The sequence below is a fragment of the Coffea arabica genome, chromosome 3e (genome assembly GCF_036785885.1).
Source record: "Coffea arabica cultivar ET-39 chromosome 3e, Coffea Arabica ET-39 HiFi, whole genome shotgun sequence".
NCBI lineage: Eukaryota > Viridiplantae > Streptophyta > Magnoliopsida > Gentianales > Rubiaceae > Coffea > Coffea arabica.
Window position 1 is genome coordinate 5,579,202 of NC_092315.1, and position 24,230 is coordinate 5,603,431.

General features: G+C 36.5%; 3 protein-coding genes across 5 annotated transcripts; 2 read left to right on the plus strand and 1 right to left on the minus strand.

The window, feature by feature from the left end:
- Positions 1-726: 726 nt before the first annotated feature.
- On the minus strand, positions 727-5,296 carry LOC113737119 (uncharacterized). 3 transcript variants are annotated; one of them, XM_027264377.2, is made up of 8 exons: positions 4,907-5,291; positions 3,583-4,088; positions 3,411-3,483; positions 3,192-3,272; positions 3,035-3,098; positions 2,047-2,134; positions 1,872-1,956; positions 727-1,110 (listed from the first exon to the last, which is right to left on the minus strand). In XM_027264377.2, the coding sequence occupies exons 1-8, from the start codon at positions 5,213-5,215 to the stop codon at positions 1,072-1,074; spliced, it is 1,245 nt and encodes a 414-aa protein (XP_027120178.1). In that variant the 5' UTR covers positions 5,216-5,291; the 3' UTR covers positions 727-1,071. The 3 variants fall into 3 exon arrangements, 2 of the variants coding, with proteins under 2 accessions (XP_027120178.1, XP_027120179.1); XM_027264378.2 differs by lacking the exon at positions 4,907-5,291 and having other exon boundaries at positions 3,411-3,488; positions 3,583-3,743; XR_003459932.2 differs by lacking the exon at positions 727-1,110 and having other exon boundaries at positions 2,047-2,124; positions 4,907-5,296.
- A 4,242-nt stretch (positions 5,297-9,538) lies between these two features.
- On the plus strand, positions 9,539-11,206 carry LOC113736837 (plasmodesmata-located protein 2). The gene is made up of 3 exons (XM_027264009.2): positions 9,539-10,462; positions 10,839-10,952; positions 11,064-11,206. The coding sequence occupies exons 1-3, from the start codon at positions 9,679-9,681 to the stop codon at positions 11,069-11,071; spliced, it is 906 nt and encodes a 301-aa protein (XP_027119810.2). The 5' UTR covers positions 9,539-9,678; the 3' UTR covers positions 11,072-11,206.
- A 4,598-nt stretch (positions 11,207-15,804) lies between these two features.
- On the plus strand, positions 15,805-18,157 carry LOC113737947 (pentatricopeptide repeat-containing protein At4g33170-like). Its single transcript, XM_027265082.2, has one exon. It carries the CDS (start codon positions 15,815-15,817, stop codon positions 17,495-17,497), a length of 1,683 nt encoding a protein of 560 aa, XP_027120883.1. The 5' UTR covers positions 15,805-15,814; the 3' UTR covers positions 17,498-18,157.
- Positions 18,158-24,230: the final 6,073 nt, after the last annotated feature.

Consider the following 24,230-nt stretch of genomic DNA (forward strand, 5'->3'; position numbering starts at 1 on the left):
GTCGTCTCTTTTTCACTTTTTCGTCGGCGTTTGCTTTTGGTGGCGGGCAGTTGTTAAGCAATTTGTGTCGTCTCAGTGGTAGAATTTGCATAAACTCTTCCGAACAAACTAAATTAAAAATTTCATTGAAAAATTGAGGCATTCAATTAGAGGAAAGGAAGTCTTTAATGTTTTATCAGTAATAACTTAATTTTGTTGTCAAGATACATACAAGATCCTCTCTACGACAGAGTCTTGACTGAGGAGGAGGCATTGTTGTCTCATATTTACAATTTTGAAGATACAAATAATATCCAACCTACAACTGAAAATGAAACCTTCAATAAGATTAGGTAAGTACATTCGATTACTCTTTTTTAAGTATTTTTTTTCCTTCTTGTTTAACTTGCCATAGATCATGCTAGAATTAGTAATTGAAGCCATGCATGGGGGAAGGAATGTTTGATGTCTTTCCAAGGTAAGAACTCGTTTAAATTACCAATCAATAGCCAAAAAAGAGCACGCAAATCTACCAGGAAGAAAGTCCGCAACATTTTAAGGTTTGGCATAGCGGGCATGGCCGTGATCCAGAAGCTATAAGAAACTACACGAGCAAGCAATTTACTTTTGTTTTCTCATCACTAGTCACCCAAGATTTCCCTAATAACCGTTCCAGTATTCGAGTGCCTGTTTGGATGTCCTAAGATAAATGATCTACTCGAAGAGAAGAAACATTTCACTCATGGATGGGTATAAAAGGGCACACTCAAACTACAATTGCTTAACTTTATAAAGCAAGCCATCGCTAACAGTCCAGCAAAGTCATGATACAAATTACAAAACGCAATTCTCAGCAAAGCAACAGGGGAAAAAAACGGACACCTTCTCAACTTAGGATGAATGCTATATTACCAAATCAGGCAACACAATGCAAAAAGGAACACAATTGACAGCAAAGCCTTGCAATCAATGAACTACAAGAACATGGGTATATACAGCAGGGAACCTCCTGAATCAAGGAGAGCACTGCATAAGACATCAAAGAATAATGAATCCAATATCAACAGTTTTCAAAGCCATTTTGATCTTCTACTAGGTAAGGTACCGAGATGCATGTGTAAAACCCCACAGCTGCAAAAGGTGAGGAGAAGTAAAAATGAGATTCAGAGATACTTGAAACAATCTGTGTTGTGAAAAGCACATTGTAGAATTCAGTCATGAAAATTCACAATGAGTTGATATTGATCTTTCCCCTGTCGCTTGAATGTTTTTCATTTTGGGTGCCCCCATGGGGGTGGGGGAGTGAGGGTAAGTAAAATTTGAAATGAGCAAAAGATATGCTGAACAATTCGATACTTAGCCAAGAACAATAATGACCTCAACAATTATCAGGATGAAGATTCGGTCATGTTGTTTTAGCTGATAATATTATTCGCCTTCACTTATGATTTAAGGAAACCCACTAAAAAAAGCAAGAGTATACACTTCCTTGCATCTGGGGAAAAAGGTTGATCCTATATAAAACCAAGCAACCAAGGATCTTTAGTCATTCTTTTCTTCAAATTCAGAGAACTTGCATTCTGAACTGAAACCAGTACTTTGAATTCCTAAATATACAGCAAGTGAATGTTATACACAGAAAACTTCTTATTTCTTATAGAACTTTGTAGATCTAGATTGCATAACCATTACTAACTAGATGAAGCTTTGGCACAGGGTTAAGCTAAGCATGCATAAAAACAACATGAAGAAAAGCTTGCTAGAGGTCCCCCCCTCCCCCAAAACAAAAAGTTCTACTTCAAAAACAAATTGTAAAAGAAAGGAAAAAGCCAAAGCCATCGAATTATTAATAGCCAAATAATAGAGAAGGCAAAAGGTCAAAATTTGGATACCTCAACATTCTTCAGTTCGAACTCTTCATCATGTGCCAAGCATAAGTTTCCAAAGGTTTCACAAGCTCCACTGCTTCCAGTTAACCTTTTCACGATAAAATTTGGGATGAAGATAAATCCGCAATTTTCTAAAGAAAATATTTAGACAATAACCAAATGTGAGAAAGCGGCTCACAGTTCTCCATCCAAGCATAGAGCAAAACTTCCACCACCTCCAAGTGCTAGTAAGTCATTCAAGCACAAGTAAAAGTATCTGTTTACACCTAGCAGTAAAAGGCCTCAAAATTAGTTTACTTGTCCTCAGTGCAATGACATAAACTTTAGCTGGATTCGCACTCTCCAACCTCAATTGCACAGAATGCAAATGTTATCTAGGTTAAATGGAGTAGCATATTAAGACTGCTATTTAACATATCAATACATTTTTCAATAATCAAATGTGAATAACCAACCTCAGATGGAAAAACAGGCCCAAAGATTATACAGAATAATCATATAGAAACAGCAATTACACATTAATGTACATACATACTTGTCCATAAACATGCTGATATATGTACATGTAAATACATGCTTAAAGATATAAACAGACACACCAGGCAACTAATAGTCATGTACAAGCATGCATACTGCACATGTACAATGCGTGTGTTCCTGCATAATTAGAAAAGAAACAGACGAATGATATCTTTTTGCTGAAGTGTAAAAGGCCTCAAATTAAAAAGCCATTAGCTTAAAGCAGCACGGCTTTGTGTAGTAGCTTTTTATATTACAGGAATAGCAACTCCTCATCAACTATTAGCCCAAGCTTGGCACTTGGTTCCACTTTGTGTAAACTAGTGATTCCCTTCAATTTAGCCAATGGAACTTCCCAAAAATCCTCAATAATCATAACATATTCTTCTTCCTACACTCTTCGTGTCCATGAGATCAATTAAGAGTCACCAATTTGACATTAATTAACAAATGTCACTCATCTGTACAAGTGTCTTCTTATCATGAACAAGTAATAACCAGCATTTGATTAGGTCATGCTTTTGGGAAATGTCTAGCAAATGACTAAGGATGCCACAAAATCAGATACAACAGATTTTTCCAAGATCACTCCCTAAGGAGAACATCCAGATAGTGGTTTACATGAATGCTCAAAATCATTTCCATACCAGTTGGTCTAAAAAGCCTTGGTTCACCATATAAGGTTGTGAATACAAATGATTGATTTGTCCCCTGTGCAAAATGACAAATAGGAAATCAGTGTACAAAATAGCATAGAACTCTATGCTTTTTACCAGTTAAATAGCAGTTATGATTTTAACCCACCTGATACTTTCTCTTTGCAGTGGGCTTCAGAGGGCACTCAAGCAACCCACCAAATATAGCACCTTGATTATCACCAGTAATCTGCACAGATCAGGATTGCCACTAATACCTTTAAGGAAGTGAAACAACAAAAAAGAAGGGCAATTGTTCTAGCTATTCAAGAACAAACATAAACGACTTTAGGCAGATGAGATTTTGTCATCTTCCATGTTAGCATACCAGCAAGCAAGGACCAGAAAGCTCAGCGCTCTTGCGAATGAGTGTACGAAGTGATATACCATGTCTCACAGTACTGCCCTTCATTGAAATCAATAATCCTAAATCAAGATTGTGATGCAAAACTAACAAAAGAACTTCAATGAAAAATTGAGAGAAATTTATTTAAACTTACCTGTATAGTAAGGTCCATTGGCAACCTTTTACTATATTAGGAAGGGATGACTCAAAAAATTCATATAGGTCTGGAGATATGAAGACAGAATCATCAGTAAGATTGGACAATGACCTCTGAAAACTATTTGGACAAGTAGCATCTTCAAAGATATCAGAACCACAACTAGTTGTGCTCCTTCCAGAGCCAGGCTCTCCGTTCTCAATATGGGTATCTGAATATTCCTTCTTCTGGAAATCTAATTTTCTAATAGATACATGATTCCCATTTTCTTCATGAACACTTAGTGATCCACTGTTCCCGTACTCATTATATGGTTCTGAGTGTCTGTCCAAAGGTCTGTCTTTGAATGAGAAACTCTTACTTCTCCAACTAAAAGAATCTGACTGCTGTAGTTTGATATCATTTTTATGATTATTTGGTCTGAACCATTCAAAGCTCAAAGAAGGGAGACCAAAAGAGAATATGGAAGACCAAGATTTTCTTTCCTTCATGAACTGCCCGGCCTACACATTAATGAACCAGTGTTACAAAATTCTCTTCAAAACTGCCCAGTAATATAATTAACAGACAAATCAAAAGTATAGCAAGTCGAAACTTTACCTGAAACCAAAGGATGTTTCATTTTCATTTTCCTATGTGAGACTTCATAATGCAAATTGAAAAACAAAAGTTCAAGCACATTGGAAATTAGCTGCTGATCGCTCCATCAATTTTCTAGATTTAATTACATTAACAAAGGGCCACAGAAAAATCAGGCTTTTCTTTTCAATTAGATCCCTTTAGCAGATTCTAAGTTTTATAAGACAAACACCTTATCATTGAACAACAGATACAATAACTCATCATCAAATACTTCATTTGATACGCAGAAATTGAAAAGGGAATGGGACCTTTACTCCGATATTCACTTTTGAAAGTATTCAGTACAATTGTTAAAGCTCATACTCATGAACAAGAACTCTTCTTACACTCTCTCAAAATTCAATGATACATATCAGCTGATTTTCTCACCATTCATCAAACTTGCATCAGCTTTACCACAAACAAAATTCAAATAATCAACAATAAAACCAGTATCATAAAGTTCAAATTTCCCACCAAAACCAATCTAAATATCCAAAAACTCCCACATTCCTCGAATCACATTGTCCAAAAACAAAAAGATCAAGCTTTTACACAGAATTGAGATAAGGAGTCATCCTGAATTACCGTCATTACTCCAAATCAAAACTCAGAATCCCCGAAAACTTGAACTCGAATAGCACAATATACATTTCATAATAAAAAAATTTCAATCTTGAACTTTACAAGAAGAGACTACCTGAGGCTGTTGATCTGAGTTCTGAGAAGGGGAATCAGAAAAAAGCTGTGAAAGTTTTTCCGAAACTGTGTCTTTCAAAGCATGCATAACTTTTCTGGGATTTTTTTTCCTATACCCTTTTCTTTCTAATGCCTGATTTTTTGAATTGCAATACGAGTTAATAGAGAATAGTCCCAAAAAAAAAAAAAAAAGAGGGTTCTCCAGATCAAAGAATGTGTGTTGAGCGGTGTATTGAAAGGTACAAAAGCAGAAGAAAGAAACGCTTTTGAGAGTTGAAGGAAAGGTGGACGAGTGGACAAATAGTTGCATTAAAACGGAGGTCACCGACCCAGAAATCAAGCGGGGATGAGGGAAAAGTTCGGTAAGAATGCACAAATCCTAAGACAAGTAAAGAGTCTTTTGAGTGTTTTGAATTTTGACTGATTCGCTGGTAATTAACTTTTTAGGACAAAAACGACGCTTTTAATGGTTGGATTGCATGGGAAAAGTTGTCTGGTTTTACTTTTACCATCACGAAAGAAAAAAAAAAGTTAAGAAAGATTGGATATATTTCAAATTTGAGATTTTTGTTTAGCTTAAAATTGAAAAAAAGGTCAAAAGGGTTAGTAGGAATTAAATGAGACTGAATTAAGGTAATTTGTGAACCGAAGAACCAATGCACAATTGATTCAAATTTGTAGACATTTGTTTTTGGTCGATAAATTGAAGGGAAAAAAAATTGAGTAAGTTGGGCCGATCTGGCCCAAGATAGGCATATCCTTACACTTGAGTAGGGAAAAATTGGCACCTTAGTTGGGCCGGACGTGAATAAATTAAGCATCATTGTGTGTGTATGTGTGCGCGCGCGTTTTATTTGTACTATGCGTTAGTTTTATTACTTTGTGCATTTCTATAAGGGATAACTTTAGGGACTAGGGGGCTAAATCATTGTCAAAAAAACCCTTTAGGCGGGTTTTTGTTCAATTGCACGAGATATGATCTCATTTGTTTAAAATGTAACTAACTTTTAACGACTTATAAATATAAAATAAAATTTTGTAGGGCTCACATACAATATTAGAATGAATGTACAAAATATGATCTAGCCTTTTTTTTTTTTTTATCAAATCATGACCATTAATCTTTAGGAAGATTGTTACGTGCAATGTCCCGGCATCTGTTGACAATTTCATATAAATACACTTTAAATGTCGATGTTACTTTCCCTTTCATGTGGATGTGACCAAATGTAGCCATCAGGAGCCTTTAAATGATCAAATTGTCCTAAAAAATTTGTGCCTGAATATAGTGAAAATATGAAAAAAAAATTTACTTGAAAATGGATTTTTTTTCCTATTTGGCATAAAAAAATCTGGAGGTATATACGCTTAAGGCACCGAGTAGCATTTGTAATAGCATTTATGAAAAAAAACCAAAGTAGCTTTCACAAGAAAAAAAAAAAAAAGAGAAAAGTCAAGGAACCAAAAGGCTCAACTGTCTGTGATCCTTCATTTGATGAAGGATTTGTGCAAAAAGGTGACAAATAAAGCACAATTTTTTTTAGTTTATTAGACCTTCTAAGTATTGATTATTATTTATCGTGTTAATGTTTGTCACAGATTATGACTTAAACTTCTTAAAAGATCATATGCTATACTTGTAAATGTGTCTCTATACTACTTGATGATGGTCACAGATGGCTTTATTTACAGAATATCTTTAGTTAAAAATGGCATGAATATTTTTTTTGCACCTTCATCAGCCTTATACATTGGCACGAAAGATTTGTTGTATTACCAATGGCTCTTCTTGGACTTAATGGTCAAAAGTATAGTTTATTATATGATTTTTTTTTGGCTATCCTATGAGGATCATATTGGATCAGTGGCAATCTTTTTCTTTTTCTTTTTCTTTTTTATTAGCATTTTCCTCACCAAAAAGAGTTAATTGTTTTGTTCTAAAGACAAAAAGGGCAAAATTGGAAGAACATTGTATTTTAGTACTTTTGTTTTACTTTTGAGGTATTATGACAAGGATTGATATTGCTAAAAAACATGTCAATCAAGGGGAGGCCAATCTAATTTTCAATATTAGAGGATATTTGTCTGAAATTGTAAGAAATCTCGAAGGAGGTAATTGAAATTATCCCTTTCTATAAATTAAAAAGTTGTAGATTAACACAAAAATGTTGAATTTTAATGTGTACTAGAAAATTTAATTTGTATCCTTCAAAAAAAAAAAAAAGAATCCAGACCTTCTTTGCTAACCATCACTGAGGAAGATGCGCAGACAGCTGTTTTCCAATAAAAGTTTATCAAGCTGGGAGGTTTACTGCATGTCCAGAAATCAGACTTCTACTGCTCTCTCTTTTTTTTTTTTTTTTTTTTTTGCCGAGAATGCATGTTTGATTTTAGAGCTTTGTCAATGGAGTGAAACTTCACCATCTTTTGTTATGTCCTCCTCTAAAAGTGGACTCATTTTCAGTTAATAAACAATCTCATTCTCCCATTAAAAAAAAAGAAAAAAACAGATCTAGCTCTGTTTGGATTGCTGAATTTTTCAAATACTATTAAAATTTTTAAAAAGTACTTTAAAAGGTAGTCTAAATTTTTTTAATGTTTAAAAAATATCCCAAAATATATTCTAAGAACTCTTCCACTCTTAAATATTCCAAAATATTTTCTAAAAATATCTCAAAATATACTATAAAAACTCTGCTACAATAAAATTTTTCAAAAACACCCCAAAAAATAGCTAATCCAAACAATTATGTTTGTGTTTTGGATAACACAATTACGTAACCACTTCTTTTATTTGTATTTGAAAAGACTACACGTTATGTTTTACATAATCTTATCCGAAATTGAATCACATTTTGTCCTGTCTATTTGTGAACAAATACTCCAAGTTTAAGTATATTCATGATTCCTTGTCAAAGTAACATCAAAAATATACTTTCCACCAACCAACTGAAAAGCCCGCGCTGGGTTGTTCGGATGGTGGAGGCGGGGTCCTTACTCCAAGTCTGTCTGGGTTCGATTCCAATTTGCAACTCAGTTGTTTACCGTCCTAGGTATCGGTCGGGTCCGCTCTTCCTGGGCGCCGTGGGATTAGTCGGATGGTCCCGGATATCCACAGTGTTGAAAAAAAAAAAAACTAACCAACTGAAAAAGCTATAATAATTAATAAATGAATAAAAGATATAACCTTGTTTGGATTGCATTTTCTTGGATTTTTTGTAGAAAAATTACTGTAGTGATTTGATGTATGTGAGAAAAAAAGGTAATAAGAAAATGTGATCATGGAAGACGATGCAATTTTTCGGAGGAAAATGACTGTCCAAACGGAACATTAGAAAAACAAAAGATTTAGCGGTGCGAGCCAGAACCATCAACCGTAGAAAAATTTGCAAGCCTGGCAGAAACAAGAGTTGGGGATTAAGGCATCCAACCAACCTGTACAAGCGTCACTTTTTTGAAGAAATTCTAATGGCGTGAAGCTTGAGTTTGACAATGACGCATTAGTTTCTAAAAAGTGAAAAACAATGGCATAATTTCTAGTTCTTGATGATGGCAACCTTTCCCTTTTCTGCTACGTTGTCCATTTATTTATTAACGCAGTTAACGTCTGCATTGATGCGTTCAAGTTGAGTTTTTTCCTGTTTAAGTATGAAAATGACTATTTTTATTGAGTATAGCTTTGTCAGAATTGGATCCAGTTTGGATGATGGTAACGTACGTATCATTTGATGCTTGATTTTGGTTTAGAAAATGATTTGTGGCGGAACCAAGGCATTACTTCTTAGATTTGCTTGACCATCACGATGGCTGTGCAAAGCGTGAAAGCGAAACAAAGAATATCCAGTGACGAGTTCTCCTCCAATGTGCTGAATGCTTTAATCTCTTTTGACAGTTGACAAGATGATCTTTAAAGAAGCTCACCTGTTTCTTGCTTCTTGAGTCACATAGATTTCGTTCTGCCTAATCATCAATAAATGTTCACAGGATGAGAACAAATGTCACGATTGTACCCCACTATTCAAATTCAAAGTTCTTGATTGATTAAAAGTGCTAGGAGTATCTACTTGGTCAAACTGATTTGTACACTTCCAAATTCCATCACTGTCCTCTCTCTCTCTCTTTCATCGGCTCCCCCCCCCCCTCTGCTAAGTGCTAGCAAGAGAATATTTTCCCCACTTTATGAGCTGGTATATTTTAATCTTTTTTGTTCTCATCCTCCTCAAAAAATATGTAGTACTCACTACCTAGCAAAAGAATTTTTTTTTTTGAAACAAAAGTATCGGTACTGCCATTTCCAGTGAGAACAATAATAATATTTTATCCATTGGGTACTCCTCAATTATCAAATTCACTTTGCACATTGAACACATCTTCCTGGAGTCTTGTCTGAAAAGGAATTTTTTAATTTCATTTATATGAGATTGTTACATTATATTTTTCATAAAAATTTTAAAAAATTACAATTCAAACACGACCTACCTTCTTTCCTCTGCAGTCTGCACATCCAAAGATAGGTTGAGGTGAGGTGAGAACTGTGCCAGCCAAAAAGAAAGCGAATCCCAAACACCACAGCATCAAAACCTACACCCTTTTTTGGTAGAAGAAAAAAAAAATCATTTTTGGGGTAGTTGAATTGAATCCCATTATTCAATACTGGTACCAAGTTTCAATCTTTCCTCACTTTTTAACCAAAACCCATCTCTCAAAACCCTGAAAACTTTCCTCCCAGACACAGTAAAACCATGATTTGATTCATCAAGAAGCTACCCGGAAATGGGGTTGCCCATTAGACCCTTATGCTTGTTCTCCCTTTCTCTGGCTTTTTTACCATTTCTTCAGCTTATCCCATTAGCTAAATCTGCATCTGACTACACCAACTTGGTATATAAGGGCTGTGCTCAGCAGGCTTTATCAGATCCAACGGGGGTTTATTCACAAGCTATTTCGGCTCTTTTTGGAAGTCTTATTGCACAATCCTCAAAGAACAAGTTTTTCAAGGCTAACACTGGTAGTGGCCAAACCAACATAAGTGGTCTTTTTCAATGCAGGGGTGACCTTTCCAATGTTGACTGTTATAACTGTGTTAGCCAGCTCCCTATCCTTATAGACAAGCTCTGCGGTAAGCCTACTGCTGCAAGAATTCAGCTTCAAGGATGCTACATGCTGTATGAGGTTGCAGGGTTCCCTCAAGTCTCAGGAATGGAAATGTTGTTCAAAACTTGTAGTGGAAAAAATATTGGTGGAGCTGGTTTTGAGGAAAGAAGAGATACCGCCTTGAGTTCGTTGGAAAATGGGATAGGAAGCGGAAATGGTTTCTATACCACTAGCTATCAGTCTGTTTATGTGTTGGGGCAGTGTGAGGGCGATTTGAGCGCTTCTGATTGCGGTCAGTGTGTGCAAACTGCTGTTCAAAGAGCTCAGTCTGAATGTGGAAGCTCTATTTCCGGCCAAATCTATCTTGACAAATGCTTTGTTAGCTATAGTTATTATCCCAATGGGGCTCCTAAAAGATCATCATCTTCTTCTTCATTCTCATCTCCTGAAACTGCTTCAACAGGTATTCCTTTTTTTTTTTTTTTGGGAACAGTTATTCCTGCTTTAGTTCCATCTGCTGGTTATGATCTTACTACATGTTTTAGATTTTCTTTTTTGACGCGTTTGTTTAGTTGTTTAAACTTTTTCTGCAGCAAGTGTAGTTTAATTGACTACAGATTTGGCAGCTGTCTCCCTCTTTTAATGAGTCTAGTGGCCAAGAGTGTATCGAATAATGTAATGAGTATGGGATGAGTGATTTGCTTTTAATTTTTAATGGTGATCACTCTTAACAAGATGTTTGTCTGGCCTAGATTTGCGGGCTCAATCTCTAGATTTGTTGCTAATAGTCCAATGTGTGTTCATTAATATTGAATTTGGGTTGCATTTGGTCAATGTAGGGTCAGGGCAAAGTACAGGGAAGACAGTGGCTATAATATTAGGAGGGGCAGCAGGAGTGGGGTTTCTGGTTATTTGCCTGCTGTTTACTAAAAACTTAATGAAGAAACATGATGGTAAGTATGATTATTTATGGTGGTGGATTCCTGTGTACCATCATTTGCTTTTATAAATCTTTCTTTCTTAATTTATTCTATCATATTTATGGGTGTGCTGTTGTTCTGCAGATTCTTGAAGGAGCCCTTGTTTTTGTAAACTAAAGTTTTTTGAGGTGAATGGTTCCTCTGAGTTTGTTATTTTTCTAGAGATTGTGGAAGGGAGGAGAGGGGAAAGAAGTTAGTTGCGGGAAAACTTCTCACTGTTAGGCAGAAACAAATTTTGGGGCATGAAACTGAGGACGGGATGCTTGCATCTAAAAGGAGGATGTAAGATGTATGCTTGTCGAGTCTGAAAAAGATGAGGAAGAGTACTAATGGATCTTGGCCTTTTTCTCATACTGCCATGTGCATATTTTCTCTTTTCTTCCTTGTCTTGAATAATGCTCCTCCATTTTCCTCGAAACTTTTTTGCTTTTTATAAAGCTCCCTCCCTCTCTCTCTCTCTCTCTCTCTCTTTCTCCCCCTGTCTGTGTGTGTGTGGTGGTGTCTGGAAGTGTAACATACTTAGGTTATCATTTAACACCTTGTCAAAGGGTGTTTGTTCAGTACTCCTATGTATATATGTCTGCTTCCTCATTTGATTCCGCTGAAAAAGGGAAAAGGAGGAAAAAAGGAAACAGGGTAGTTTAAGTATTGCAAGTCAAAGAAAGAAAACTACAATGATGGAATGTATCCTCACATTTTAATCCTGTATGAGCTGAGATGGGAGTCTTCTAAATGGTAAAGTGTTGTCTCTAGTTATTTCTGATAAATATCTGGCCATCAGCTAAAAAAGAACTGATGACTAAGAAGTTACATCTATACTTTTTCGATCAGCCCTTGACTACATGTTTGAAGTTTTCCTCAGTTTTAATTGCTCAAACATTATAATCAGGTGCTTAGCAGTATCTGTTATCTTAAGTCTGATATTCTAGTACCCTGATGTCTATTTCAGCTCATTGCCTGTTTGATGCATTATTAGTTTAGTTGCACTGAATCAACTGGTCTGTTCAATTCCCACCATTGAACTTAAGATCAACCATGGAAGGTTCCATCATATAGAAAACTTCTCTAGTAGATGCCCGGAAGTAAAACTAGACTGGTTGCAGTGATTCTATGGATGCTATTGTTGCCTAGTTGCACTTGGTGAAGTTTAAACTGTGGATCTAGTTTTCTTGCTTTCAGTTTTATCCAATGTCCTCAAGAACCCTCTTTTGCTTTTTGATGAGGACATCAGAGGAGTCTGTCTTCCTTGAAGTATTATTTTCGACTGTAATAGTCAGGAGACACTTTCTTTGCCCTGACTAAGTTTTTATTTATGCAACTCCTAGTTTACCCAAAAAAAAAAAAAAAAAACAAAAGAAGAAAACTTCTGGCTTCTTTAACGTCTTCAAGGTGTTCCTTGGGACGTTTGCCATATCAAGCTTAAAGCCTCATGAAAATTAGTTATCGCGACAGGTAATTTGAGAGCTTCCTATGTTGAGAACTTCATGATCAAGTCATCGTTTAACTCTGCAAGAATTGCATGAAAACTACTGAGTCGAGGAGAGAATGGGAGCTCTATTGCAGATTGAGCATCTCAAGGGATCGAACTTTGACAGTTGAAACTGTTACACTAGCGGTCATACTTGTGCATAAAATTAAATGTTTTTGCCTCGGTAGATTGAACATCCATTTGTTTTTGCTTCAGGACTGGAGAATCTTGTTGAATATTTGATTAGTAGTTCACGTGCAAACGTAATTGTAATATCTTAAAATATATTATTTTTTAGATGCTAAAATTTTTTTATGAAATTTTGTTCATCAACATCATAATATAGTATTCTTATGTTATTTATTTTCTTTAGCTAGTTGCTTTTAAAATTTTATTAAATGAAAAGAGATAGAAAACGTTTCAATGCAGTTAACATGTTTCTTATGATTGAATTCGGAATCATGAATCAATTACTTTTTGATTTATAACTTGAGCTCTAACGTATCAAATATTGATAATGTGATGCTCCACTTCTCCCAAGGCGAACGCGGGACGCCCTTGGGAGAAGTGGGGTGTCAGATAAAATCATGTTTTACCAAAATTATTATATATTCATAATTCTATAACATATAAGCCACAATCATTAAATTTTTTTATAAATGAAGAATATAATTAAGCTAGAAAAATAAATATACATGTAATTTGATTTCTTTGTATTATGTTAATTCTATTTTTGTCAATAATGGAGTATAAATGAACCACTATGTAAAAATTTTGTCTTGTATATTCTGACAATTGAAATTTCATAGATAGAAATAGTTGGGCTTTTTCTATTATCCTTTTCTTTTATTCATATTTTTAGCACAATCGAATGCAAGGCAAAAGCAACAAGCCTACTTTTTTCACATGAGCACAATATTTTTTATTTCAGTATTAGTTTTTTATATGATCATGGAATTGGAATGAAATTTACTTAATTTTAAAGCTTTTCATTTCATAACTATTACGATTATTTACCAATATTGCAATACAATAAATATATGTAATCATTAGAAAAATAAGGGTATTTTAGGCATCACTGAAAACAATTTGGATATCATTTTTATTTTATCATTCTTCATTTTAAGTATTATAAGTCTTATTTTATCATTGGAGATAGCTTTTGACTTGATGGATAGACTTGGTTTGCTCAAACTAATACAATGAAGCATTACTATATTATTGTCAATAATAATGTTTGTCTTAGTGATTTAGTTGTTATCTTTGGTATTATTTGAATTGTATTCTAATTTTTCAATTCATTTGCTATTTACTTTATGCCATTTTATGAACAGTTTTCAATTTCTTTTCATTTTTCTTGTTTTGAGAAGTTGCTATTAATGATAATAATGATTTGTACGGTGCTATTTTAGATTTTCCTTTTTCTAGTTTAATAATGATATTTCACTTATAAAGGTGTCATAATTTTTTGTATATTGAAATTCCATTAGTGCAACATGAAAAATTCTTCATATTTGTAAAAAGTGCATCATTATAAAATTTGCTCATAATATTTGTATGAAAATATATAGATGAACAAGGGTTCTCTTCCCCCTTTATGTTTCGTTATTTTCTAGAAAGTATCGATTTTTTGACATTGATTTTCTTTTTACAATCTCAATTAATGACTAATGAGAAAATTTTCATACTTAAATTAAGAAATTTTGATACATATAATAATTGGAGATGGAGTCCAAAGGTCGGTAAATAATTTTTAATGAGCAAATTTTAATTATAATTATCATTAATACTATTGAGATGTAATCAATTGGAGTGTTTTATTTCTTTTAATTAGTGCCAAATTAAAATGCATTAATATTCATTAAAAGACATAAGGGTAATTTAAAAATAACAAAAACTAAGATAAAAAATTGCTTACACTCCCTAATGTAAAGATTCATACTTTTTATATAATAATGAATAATGATAATGATAATGATAAGGCACTAATTCACAGGAAACTAAAGTGCCCTCATCTAAAGAATCTTGCAAGGGAGATCCTAAGCAAGTTCTTTTCAGCATCTACCAATAATGCTCAAAGCGGCCTTCCATAATTTTCCATTGCATCTAAACACCAGGCGAGATGCAACTATTTCTTGATCGATGAGAGCCCTTCACATGGCTCGCCATCTATAGATTAATACCATTTGCTAAATCCAAAAAAGCTTCTCACACATCCAGTGAGGAAGGTATCACAGCAAATCCCACCCCAAATTGTTCAATGACCAAACGTCCAAATGCACCAACCTTCAAATCTTGCCTGACTCAATGACCACAATCTCCAAGCAGAAGTGGTCGGTTCTGGAATTAGAGGCTTTATAACTAGTGTCTCCTCTTCATAACGGAAGGATGTCAAATTGTGTATAATCAATGAAAACCACATCTGAAATTGAAGTGTTTGATCTTTTTCAATCCAAAACGTTTTGGAGGCCAATTGTATGATTGTATCATTAGAGTAACGAGTTACTAACATTAATCCTTAGATGGGATCATTTAATCGATTCTCAATGGTTCCCAATGTTCACTTGCTTAAGAGAGATGCCTTAGCAAAATAAGGTGAATTAGTTTGACACAAATTGTGTATATTCATTCATTCTTAGGATGAATTAGTCCAAGTGCACGTTGAGTTAAAATAATTCCACTCAAGATTGAGATGCATGCATGTTCTTGAAATGGATTCAGAGATTAGAATAGGGAACTGGTTCAAGGTGCATGTGATCTTGGCCACAGAATATTCGATCCAAAAGCGTTCCATCTCATGATATTCAAACAAGATAAAACCTAAGAGCTTACATAGAAAAGAAAAATTTAAGACCAAGTTTTAACCAAAAAATTAAGACATTAGCAAATTCTTAGATGCCCGAAAGTTTGCTTTTGATAATGCCGAAAAGCCAAAATTGAAGGTCTAATGAGAGAGATGCTTAGTGACTTTTTCGTTATTATGTTGAGTAAATCTTATATACACTGATAATATATGCACTATTATGGTTGGATACACATATACAAAATTTGGGTTTTAAATTCAAATTCGAATTATATGTTATGTATCTAATAGTGAAAGTGTATACACTGTCAGTGCATAGAAAATTAATTCTATTATGTTAGTGTGTTTTGATAGAAATTATTTGTTGAAGAATTATTTGCTTATATCATAAATAGATTTTTTAATACATTTTTTTTATTTTACATACATCACATCGTAAAATAAATGTTATCATAATTATTCTAAATAATATATTAAATAATCTCTTAGCCAAACACACACATTATTGTTCAACCTAAGGAGTGCATAAATGTGCCTTAGGTTATTCCAACACGGTCAGAGAACATGTCCTCGCCGTACACGGACCCCCGCATCGTACATGCAAAAGCCATCAAAACTCACCACCGAACTTTGCTTATCAGCCTTATCACCCTTTACTCTAGAGCCAATCTCCACGCTAACTCCCTCAGCATCTTCAATTCCATCCGCGACCGGAATGTTGTGTCATGGACAGCTCTTATCTCTGCTTTTTCCAACACCCCATTTGCCTTCCACCATTTTATTTCCATGCTCCGGCAGTCCACCCTCCCAAACAGCCGTACTTTTTCTACTTTGTTCAGTACTTGCGCTTCACTTTCCTCCCTATCTGTTGCCCTCCAACTCCATTCCCTTGCCCTTAAGCTCTCCTGTGATTCCCACCCCTTTACGGCTTCGTCTTTGGTTTCCTTGTACTGTAAAAGCCGGTTTCTTGACGGTGCGCGTAAGGTGTTTGATAGGATGCGTGAGAGGGACGCTGTTTGTTATGCTTCGATTATTAATGGGTTGGCACAGAATCGAAAGCCTGTTCAGGCTTTGTGTTATTTTGGGGAGATGAGGAGGTCTGGGGTGGAGTCGAGAATACAGAGCGTTTCAGGGGCTTTGAAGGCTGTTTCTGAGCTTGCTGTGCTTGAGCAGTGTAGGATAATTCATGGGCATGCTGTGGTGACTGGTTTGAATTCGGATATTGTTGTGGGAACGGCGATGATTGACGCCTATGGGAAATGCGGGCTTGTCGTGGACGCTCGTGGAGTATTTGATGAGTTAGATGTGGCGTTGAGCATTTTTGGATGGAATGCGTTGATGGCAGGGTATGCACAACAGGGAGATAAGGACCATGTGTTACAGCTTTTTCAGTTGATGGAAGCCAGAGGGTTCAAACCGGATGATTATACTTTTTTGGCAGTTTTGACTGCACTGTATAATTCTGGGTTAGCTGAGGAGAGTCGGAGTTGGATCACAAAGATGAGAGTGGGTTATCATGTAGAGCCTGGGGTTGAGCATTATACATGTTTAATTGGTGCATTGGGAAGAAGTGGATTGTTAGAGGAGGCAGAGGGGGTTGCTTTGACAATGCCATTTGAGCCAGACGCAGCGGTATGGCGAGTATTGTTATCTACTTCTGCATATCATGGCAACGCTGACATGGCTTGGAGGATGGGTCAGAAGTTGTTGGAGATGGATCCCAACGATGACTCAGCTTATGTTATATCGGCAAATGCTTTTGCAGGTGTAGAGAGGTGGGATGAGGTTAAGGATGTGAGGAAGATAATGAAAGAGATGGATGTGAGAAAGGAAGGTGGGAGGAGCTGGATCGAAGTGAAAGGTGAGCTTCACGAGTTTTTAGCTGCAGATAAGAGACATGAAAGGATGGATGCAATCTATGCTAAGTTAGCCGAGTTAATGCAACAAATTGAGAAATTAGGATATAAACCAGTTTTAGATGAGGTGTTGCATGATGTTGACAGGAAGGAGAAGAAGGAAGTACTTTTGGCTCATAGCGAGAAGTTGGCTCTGGCTTTTGGGGTTTTGTGTGAGGCAGCACCTCCAGGGAAGGCATTTAGAATTGTTAAGAATTTGAGGATTTGTAGGGACTGTCATGAGGCTTTTAAGTATTTCAGCATAGTGGTAGAGAGGGAGATTATTGTCAGGGATGTTAACAGATACCATATGTTCTCTAATGGTAGTTGTAACTGTGGAGATTTCTGGTGATTTATTTACAAAAAAAAAAAAAAAAAAATCATAACCATGCTCTTCAGCCAGAGAAGAACACCTAGAAGAATTTTTTTCACTTGCTTCTGCAGTGGTTGCATGGTGCAGTCATTGAAAGGGAATAAATCCCTGACAGAATTGCAAGGGAAACTTTTGGCCTATATAATTATCTCAGTGACCTTGTGGTTGATGGTGCAGTCATTGCAAGGGAATAAAGCCCTGACAGAATTGCAAGGGAAACTCTTGGCCTATATAATTGTCTCCGTGACCTTGTGGTTGATGAATGAATATGTTTCACTCCTGGGCTTTCAAGCAAGTATATAATTGAGCTTGAAGATGGGGTCAGCATTGAAGCATCATTTAGTGACATCGACTTTCTTTCAAACAATCCAGGATGGCTCCTGGTAATTGAAGACAGCGCAGGCATTCAGTTAAAGGCACATATAAAGACATGATTGTAGAATCAAACTTATTATTATTATTTGACGAATGAATGTGCTTCCATTCCAGGGGCTTTGAAGATGAGATCAGCATTGGATTAACTTCTTTCAATGAATCCCACGTTTGAATTCTTTTTTTTTTTTTTAACTTCTTGTTTCCTTGACATAGATTTCATGTAAACAAATCTCCAAGTTTATTTATTAATTCATTATTTGCTTTTACTGGGGTTAAATATGAGTTTTCCTTTTTTGTCAAGACCTCTTCCCTGCTCCCTCTGTCTCTTGACTTTAGAACCTTCCAATAAGATGGTAGCCAAAGCCCCATGCCACTGATTTAGCCCATAAGAAATCAGCATACTTCGGCATATGCTCTGTAGTTGTAGTTTCAACTCAGGATGCACTTCAGCAAAAATCATGACTCTTGAAGATACGTTTGATCCATATTCAGGTCAACCTATTCTCAAACATGTGCAATGCATCTACTGCAAATCGCTATCAAACTTGTCTCATCCTATTGCCACAATGCCACGACACTAGCAGGGGAATTTCGGAACTAATTTTACACCTTCAATGCACTCAGTGAACAGAGCCGTAGCTCCTTCAAAATATACTCAGTGAACAAAGCAATAGCCCATAATAATCCATATAGAGCTTAATTCCTAGCATAAAAGAAATCTTAATAAGGATCCACATTCCTCAACCAACGCACCAAAGTTGCGTCTTTAAAACTTTCTAAGCTTACTCCATCTCCTTTATGCCTCAATTGTCAAAGAAATAAGCCATTCAGGAAAATCAACAGAAGTTAACCTGAAGACAGGAGGACTGATCCTTTGTATGCAGATATGTAACTGAACTCAGCAAGTGATAGGGTGTTAATTGTTAGCAATTTTATTGTTAATTTCCCCTGTTATCCTTGCCAAATATTGTTTTAATTATTAATATTTACTTATATTTGGTATTGGACCCAATTTCAGGGATTGAAGCAGAAGATTATCAAAAAGGAAGGACTTTATGGAAAATAGGGAGACTTCTAAGGGTTTCAATCCTTGGGCCCTTGAATTGGTGGGGGACCACAAGCTAGTGAAAGGCATTTGGTCATTTTGGGCTTCGAAGAAAGCAACGTAGAGAGACTTGGAACAAGAAGTACTTGGGAGGCTTTGTCCACATGTGTGGGGACCACCTAAATAGCTTTTAGTCATCTTTCTTTTGTTGCTTTAAAAGGGGACAACGTACAGAAGCAAAGGATATCTAGGGCTTTAGTTTTAGTTTTTTAGTTTAGTTATAGTTTTCTTTCTTTGGACTGGCCTCTGACACACGCCAGGTATTCGACAATATTCCCCAACGGGGAGATTTTCTCATGAGGCGTGGTTAAGCTTTTCTAGTCAAGGGGACAACTGACGATTTGGTTCAACAATTACTGTGAGATCGAATCTGTTTTAATTATTTTCTTCATTTATTGGTATTTATATGTTCCTTGATTTTAATTGCTATGGCCTTGTGTATGATTGATTAGTGCGCAATAATTAATTATTCATATATGCTATTTTTGCTAAATAGGGGTAATTGAATCCGTAATTGTTCGTTATCTCTACCTCAGTAGCAACTGGCGTAATTGGGTTTATGTCAGGGGAGCATATGATCTAATTTAAACAAACCCTCGTAGCGTGTTTGTTGGTTAGGATTGGGCCTTTCTAATTATTAATGCAATCTAGAAATTAAATCCTACGGTCGTACCTAGGGTTATTTTTGGGTTAGAGAAATAGCTAACGGTCGTACCTTAGCTATCGAGAAATTAAGGAAGGGTTGGTTGTTTATCGCGTGCATGACAACTATAACTAATCTATTGCTAAATGTTGGAATTATTTATGCATCAATGATCAGTGCATGAACCATTTCTGATGTGTACCCTTGGCTAGAGTTTCCCCAATCATTTCTTTTAATTAATTATTTTCTGCAGTTAATTTATTTAGTTAGCATTTAATCCAAAACCCCCCATATTTTGGACTCTAGAAGAAACAAATTATCTCCAGTCCCTGTGGATTCGACCCTACTCACCGCTATATACAAAATCTGTATTTTCCTCGAGTAGGTATTTATTATTGTACAGGTTCGGCACCTGTCAATTTTTGGCGCCGTTGCCGGGGACTGGCGCTAGTTATTTGTTTCTTTTTAAGTTCATCTTGTTTTCATTTTTTTTTTTTTATAGTTTATGGCTGCTAGCATTCCATATTTTGATGATAGACCGGACTTTGTTCCTGAATGGGGTTATGAGACTCATGTTTTTCCTAATGATCTATGGGCTGTTGCAAATTGTGGAACTTATTTTGACTCAGGTTATTCAACTGACACATGCCCCGCATTTCAAGACAATCTAAGTGCTCCAATTGATACTTTCGGAGATTTTTCACCCCAATATCAAATGCAGTATGACCCTTATTCAAACGGGTATGATCAAGGATGGTGGGATAATTCCAATTTTGATTATGCAACCGGGCCAATGAATTTTCAACAGCAAGAGTCTCAACAACCATCGTCCCTGTCAGGGTACCAGCAGCAATACCAACCCCGACCACCTCCGCCCCCTCAATCTGGTTCATCTACGGAGGAGTTGCTGAAACAAATGATGACAATCATGGCGCAAAATCAGCAAAGGACGGAGGCAGTTATTATGCAAAATCAGCAAAAGACGGACTCCGAAATGCAGGACATAAGGAATCAGATAGGTCAATTGGCCACCAGAATGAACCGTTTGGAGTCCCAGAACCAAGGGAAGCTGCCATCTCAACCGGAGTTGAATCCGAAGAACGTGAGCGCAATGATCCTAAGGAGTGGGAAAGAAATTCAAGGGCCTGAGCCTGTGATCCCTATGGACAAGGATGACGAGCTGCAAGATTGTCAAGAAGAGAGATGTACAGATGCAGTTGAAAAAGAAGCTGAAAATGAAAAAATGAAACCCCAACCGCAACCCATTCAAGTGAAAGAATCCAGTGGAGAATCATCAAATGTGGTGACACCACCTCCATTCCCTAACCCGCATTTTCTTAACTCTTACTCCATGATTTCTGTTAATGAGATTGATTTTGTTATACCGGAAGTTCTTGAGTCTCATGGCAGGAATGAGTTAAGAGTAGCTATGGTCAAATATCTTGAACCGTCGAAGGCTCTTGATGGAGGAGTGGATGAAGAATTGCGATCAATGCTTGATTACTTGGCGCCATCAACTAGTTCATGGAAGACCGTAGCTCGTGTGCTCAAAGATTACTCCATCTATGAGGGCTATCAGGACTATGTAGAGGATGAAGCAATGAGACGAGCCACAAGATTTTATCCTCCATGAACAAAACATGATAATGTCTAGCCAAAGACATTAAAGAAAGGCGCTCATTGGGAGGCAACCCAATTGTTTCTTTTAGTTGTTTGTTGGTTTCGTGTCATAGTTTAAATCTGTTTTCCTTGAATTTGACTGATTTTGGGTGTTAGTTTTCGTTTTTGCTGCTTTATAGGTGCCATTCAGTCATGACGCGCCCGCGTGGTGACGAGCAGGAAGCTCACGATCAGAAACTTCAAACTTCTGGGAGCTCTCTCGCCCTCATGACGTGCCCGCGTGGTGATATGCAGGAAGCTCACGACCTGAACTTCTGGGAGCTCTCTCGCCCTCTTGACGTGCCCGCGTGGTGACGTGCAGAGAGCTCACGATCAGAAACTTCTGGGAGCTCTCTTGCTCTCTTGACGTGCCCGCGTCACGTTCGCGGGAAAGGTAAGGATTCAAAAAAAAAAAAGAGGAAAAAAAAAAGAAGAAAATTTTTTATTTAAAAAAAGTCGAAATCAATTTTTCGAAAAAAAAAAGGGGAAATATTTCCGTGGCTCAAAGAGCCTCATAATTGGAAGAAAAGAAAAGAAACATTTTTGCCAAAAAAAAAAAGAAAAAAAAAACAAAAACACAAAAAAAAAAAAACTATTTTTTTTTCTTTTTCTTTCTTTCTTTCTTCTTTTTCTTTCTTCCTTTCTTTTCTTTCTTTTCTTTCCTTTTCTTCTTCTTCTCTGCCGTTCCCCTGTTTTTCCCTTTTCCTTCCTGTCCTTCATTCGTCCGCCGCCGTCGCTAGCTCCTCCTCCAAGCCCGCGAGCCGCGTCTCTGTCCCTCCACCAGACGCCGCCGCCACCTGCAGCCCACAGTGACGCGCGCCGTCCATCCCGCAGCTCCGCCTCTCGTCCAACCCAACCTCCCTGGTTCCAGAATGATGTCGAGAGTCCATGGTGAAGCCACGAATGGCACCAGCTCCAGCTGTGAGTTGCCCCACAACTTCCACCTGAACCGCCCCTATTTTGATGACTTCAGGGAAGTACCGTTGCCCCTCTCATTCCTTCTGCTTTTACATTATCACATTGAGGGCAATGTGTCATTTAGGTGTGGGGGGGAGATCAGTTGGAGTGCTAGTATTTTTGTTTTTAGTTTCTAAAGGCTTTTCCTTTGTTTTAGTTTGATATTTATCTCCTTTTTCGTTTATTTTCTTTTCTTTTTTCTTTCTAGTGGTCAGTCTTCATATGAATACCAAGTTTGATGCTGGATTGTTGTCTCTAATTCTGTTATTGCCAAATTTATTAATAAAAAGGTATCAAGTTGATGTGGTTGAGTTCAGGAACATCTCTTTGGTGAATATCAATAATTGCTTAACTTTTCCAATTTTTGGTTAATTTTTCTAGGCATAGGGAATGATTGTTGGCATTTTTCATGTGAATTGGTCCAGTTATTAATTTTAGTTCTCCATGTCTGGAAATTTGAGGCTGGCTGCTGTTATTCTTGTGTTGCTTTTAGATATCGTGTTATATGATGTAAATAAGAATTGACTGTACTCCACTAGTAGTTACTACTGAGTAACCGGGGATCTTCACCTAAAGTGTCGATTCTCGCGTCAAAAGGTAGTAGTTAATATGAGTGCGTGGTCCCGTAGCGATTGGAGCTGAGTAACCGGGCTCCTCCATCTGTCAAATGTTGGAGTTCGCGTCAAAAGGTTCTAAGGGCTATAGACTAAGTCTTTTGTTATTCAAAAAAAAAAAAAAAAAGAGAAAAGGAAAAGAAACAAAAACAAAACAAAAAGAAAAAAATAAAATAAAGATTGTGTTAGTATGTGTATAAGTCAGCTTGCCTATTTGTGATCTTAATGTCGAGATTTTGGTTAATAGATGAACCATTTACTGATAAATATGAGCAACCATTCCTTTTTCTTAGATTAGTTTGCTTTAAAATTGGAGGAGTTGGTAGTTTAGATGCTAACCGGGGTGATTTTTCTTGGATCTTGACCTGTGTCGCTTGATATATGATTTTCTTGGTGTCTTGACAATACGGTAGTTGGAGTAACCGCCATGGTCAAATTTGGGTGTTCAATTGTTGTTCCCATGCTTGAGGGCAAGCATGATTTAGGTGTGGGGGGAATTGATAGGGTGTTAATTGTTAGCAATTTTATTGTTAATTTCCCCTGTTATCCTTGCCAAATATTGTTTTAATTATTAATATTTACTTATATTTGGTATTGGACCCAATTTCAGGGATTGAAGCAGAAGATTATCAAAAAGGAAGGACTTTATGGAAAATAGGGAGACTTCTAAGGGTTTCAATCCTTGGGCCCTTGAATTGGTGGGGGACCACAAGCTAGTGAAAGGCATTTGGTCATTTTGGGCTTCGAAGAAAGCAACGTAGAGAGACTTGGAACAAGAAGTACTTGGGAGGCTTTGTCCACATGTGTGGGGACCACCTAAATAGCTTTTAGTCATCTTTCTTTTGTTGCTTTAAAAGGGGACAACGTACAGAAGCAAAGGATATCTAGGGCTTTAGTTTTAGTTTTTTAGTTTAGTTATAGTTTTCTTTCTTTGGACTGGCCTCTGACACACGCCAGGTATTCGACAATATTCCCCAACGGGGAGATTTTCTCATGAGGCGTGGTTAAGCTTTTCTAGTCAAGGGGACAACTGACGATTTGGTTCAACAATTACTGTGAGATCGAATCTGTTTTAATTATTTTCTTCATTTATTGGTATTTATATGTTCCTTGATTTTAATTGCTATGGCCTTGTGTATGATTGATTAGTGCGCAATAATTAATTATTCATATATGCTATTTTTGCTAAATAGGGGTAATTGAATCCGTAATTGTTCGTTATCTCTACCTCAGTAGCAACTGGCGTAATTGGGTTTATGTCAGGGGAGCATATGATCTAATTTAAACAAACCCTCGTAGCGTGTTTGTTGGTTAGGATTGGGCCTTTCTAATTATTAATGCAATCTAGAAATTAAATCC